Raw genomic sequence first — 3,636 nt, 5'->3', positions numbered from 1 at the left:
TGTGGTGCACTTGGAGGAGCAGAGAGAGCAATAATTGATAAGCGCAAATAGTGATGACATGCGTGCACGAATGTATTCAAGGCGTAATGAGTAAGGAAATCCATCGATCAGAAAGAATGCGCAATCGTCCAAACCTCGCAATACTTTTTCATTAGTCGTCATTTTTATTCTTACCATCACATTAACGGTGCCCTTTATAACTAATCTTGAAAGCAGAGAGGAGAATGGAAGCATTGCTGTACTCGGAACGTTGTTACATGAAGCGTTAAGTCGGTGTGTAAATCCAAAAGGCACAGTGTCAGGGGAAGATGGGAAGCTCGAAGAGATGAAAAATTCTTGAACGGAGTTGCAGCCTTGAAGAAGACAAGCCTGCTTGTAGGAACGTTGGCTCCAGCGACACCACGTGTTCAAGAATTTTTCTAGTCAGTGCGTCGAAGAATAAAGAGTACTATGCGCTTATACTGACGAAAGTTCAGCTACGTAAGAGCTTTACGTCACAAACTTGCACTTACGTATGAAACGAAAATTTTGTGAATACGTCCACGGAATGGCGTCATGAAAATACAAATGATTATCCCTTCAAGCAACAGCAGTTTGGTGACCAGTGTGCCTAAAACCGAGGACGTATAGGGAGACGAAAGCAAAGCGCTGGATGGACTCTTATTACTTAGTATACTCAACTCACGCACATTTTACGTACATACCCACTGATGTAACATATGAGTGAAGCAATAGAAACATACGCACAGAAAGAAATCAAAACCCAGAAAGGACCTTAGAACGAAAGGGATGTTGCAACTTTTACTTGCTTGTCGTTCTTCCTTACAAAGCGCTACTCGTCACGACGCAGATCGAACTATACATAGCTTGCACTGACGTCAGTGATGGGAATGCTGGGATATGTGTCCGCCATGCATATGAACCATATGAACCGCTCATCCCACGGTCGTTGCAAGCAATCCGTGTAGTTGGTGTTGTCACCATGGTCATGTGCGCGATATTTGGTTGTTCCAACCGCAGTGACAACCGCGGGAGAAAACGATCAACTAACGGCCACTTCTTTTCGATACCGAAGACCGTGGAGAACCAGTGCGAGCGCTCGAAAGCGTTGAGCACGAAGCGGCGCAGTTTATGGCTGGCGCGCATTAAACGTGCTGACTTAGACATCGAGAACCCCAACCTGCGAGTCTGCGGCGTGCACTTCATTACAGGTAAAGAATTGCTTTCGACTTACACAGCGCGATAAAGGCGGTATGTAACGAAAAATGTTAGTTTTGTAACTTTTTTCATTTTGCATTCGTAGGAAAGCCAGCTAAACTGTTCGACGAGACGGACCCTGACTGGGCTCCGTCGCTTCTCCTCGGCTACAGTGCCAAGAACACGGACCCCTCACGACCAGCGCTCGAAAACGACGCGCCGTAAAGCGGCAGGCGGACGCCAAAAAGCGGGAAGCCGAAGCACAGAAACGGCGTGCCGAGGCCGACGCGGCAGCGTTAGGGATCCAGCAGTGTGCCGATCGGCCACTCTCCGCTCTGCACCACCCGGACTGGAGAAACCGGACGCTGACGGAAAGTGATACAGGTAAGATTAACGACTTTGCTTCGCCTAGTGAAGGTTCGATAGACCGTTCTCCGGCCTGTAGGCGAATGCCTTGCAAGCGCTTTGTGAAGCATTTCTGTGGAGAGCCAAAATTATCGCGTCACTTTCAATAATCTCGACCTGGAGGTCGCGGGATCGAATCCCGGCCCGGCGGCGGCTGCATTTTCGATGGAGGCGAAAATGTTGAAGCCCGTGTACTTAGATTTAGGTGCACGTTAAAGAACCCCAGGTGGTCGAAATTTCCGGAGCCGTCCACCACGGGCATCTCTCATAATCATATCGTGGTTTTGGGTCGTTAAACCCAGATGTTATTATACTTTAAAATCTCCGGCATTTTTCAGTACAGGTGTTACAGTGCAGACGAGATGGACCATGGAGGACCTTCAGCTACTGGAGAAACAGTGCATTTCACTGAATGAACAACCTCTATGCCGCCCGTGTCGCGAAAGAGGAGCTTGAGATGTCGGAAAAGTCACTAAGGAGTTGTGACAGAAAAGTCATGTTCTACACAGGGAGGCAAACTTCACTGTTCCTCGTAGCTGTCTTTAAAGTTGTGGAGAGTGATGTAATCCCACAACATCAACAACAGCCTGTCAAAATTCCAGGAATTCATCCTCTTCATGATGAAAATCAAGGTGAACCTTCACAACCACGACCTTGCATTTCGCTTCCAACATTTCTGAAGCAACAGTATCGAGGATTTTGACAAATGGCTGCACGGTGCATATTGTCGGCTTAAATCGCAGATAGCTTGGCCAGGGCGCGGGCACTGCAGCGACTATGCCACAAGCTTTTTTTGATTCATTTGGGTCTAAAGTTTCCGTCATTATTGATTGCTTCGAAATTAAAATTGAAAGGCCGTCATCTCTACTTTCTAGATGTGAAACGTGGTCTACGTATAAAGGAAGCAACACTGCAAAGTTTCTCATTGCAATTGCGCCACAGGGTGTAGTAACATACCTTTCAGAAGGTTGGGGAGGCCGCGTCAGTGATAAGCACATTACAGAACACTGTGGCTTATGGACAACTTGGTTCCTGGTGATGTTGTCCTCGGCAGATAGGGGGTTCAACATAGAGGACAGTGTTTGGATTTTATTGGTGCGCTCTCCATGTTCCCAGCATACACAAAAGGGAAAAAGCAGCTGTCTCCTGAAGACGTGGAAAAAACAAGGAAGCTTGCAAATGTTAGGATTCACGTGGAGCGTGTTATTGGCCTGATCAGAAATTAAGTTTGTGTTTTTGAAGTCTACCGTGCCGATTAACTATGTTTCTTGTCGTGAGGGGGATGAACTGACACCGCTTGACAAGATTGTGACAGTGTGCTGCGCCCTCTGCAACTTGTGTCCCTCAATAGTTGCAACAGTGAAGAATGGTAGTGAGGAAAATGTAGCAACAGTTGAGGATGACTGACCACAAGAACCATCTGCTGCAAGTACCTTGGGGTGTATCCAGTGTTACCACGGTGGACACAATGTATGATACTTTTGTCAGTTTGTCTTAACATATGTATACCTGGAATAAGTGACACAAGTAGGGAAAGCATCTTGGCAATCCATACATTAATACAAAATGGCAAGCTTCAGTAATGAAAGAAGTTTTGTATTTTGACCGTCACTTATGCATGTAGCGAGGAGGAGACCAATGGTTTCACTGCTTTGCACCCCCTGATGCTTTGCAGCACAGGAAACTTGCACTGACATGCTTGCAACTGAGTGGTTCAGAGTTGCGATTGACTTTTGGTGAAATTTTTGTTTTGCTGACACTCTAATTCTTTTCCAATAAAAGATATGAAAACAACATCTTTTGTTAGTTCAATTCCCACGACACTGATGCAACTTCTGTGATGTTTGCATTTTGTGTCACACCTGTATAAACTGTACGACATTGAAGAAGCGTTGGGCCAAGATGTACTATTGTGGGGACTACTAGAGGCTTTGAATTGTGAACCAAGGTCTGATGACGTGGCAGCTTGACGTATAAAAAGAACTTATAAGTCATAAAATTCAGAACTGGCAAAGCTATTTGTTCCAGCTCCTG

General features: G+C 46.0%; 1 protein-coding gene across 1 annotated transcript; it reads left to right on the top strand.

Annotated features, from left to right (window-relative positions):
* The first annotated feature begins 875 nt into the window (after positions 1-875).
* Positions 876-1,422, top strand: LOC119378153 (uncharacterized). Its single transcript, XM_037647386.1, has 2 exons — positions 876-1,211; positions 1,304-1,422. Exons 1-2 carry the CDS (start codon positions 983-985, stop codon positions 1,420-1,422), a joined length of 348 nt encoding a protein of 115 aa, XP_037503314.1. The 5' UTR covers positions 876-982.
* Positions 1,423-3,636: the final 2,214 nt, after the last annotated feature.

Source organism: Rhipicephalus sanguineus, unplaced genomic scaffold (genome assembly GCF_013339695.2).
Source record: "Rhipicephalus sanguineus isolate Rsan-2018 unplaced genomic scaffold, BIME_Rsan_1.4 Seq706, whole genome shotgun sequence".
Taxonomy (NCBI): Eukaryota; Metazoa; Arthropoda; class Arachnida; order Ixodida; family Ixodidae; genus Rhipicephalus; species Rhipicephalus sanguineus.
The sequence above is the reverse complement of the archived record's forward strand: the minus strand, read 5'-3'. Positions and strand labels throughout refer to the sequence as shown.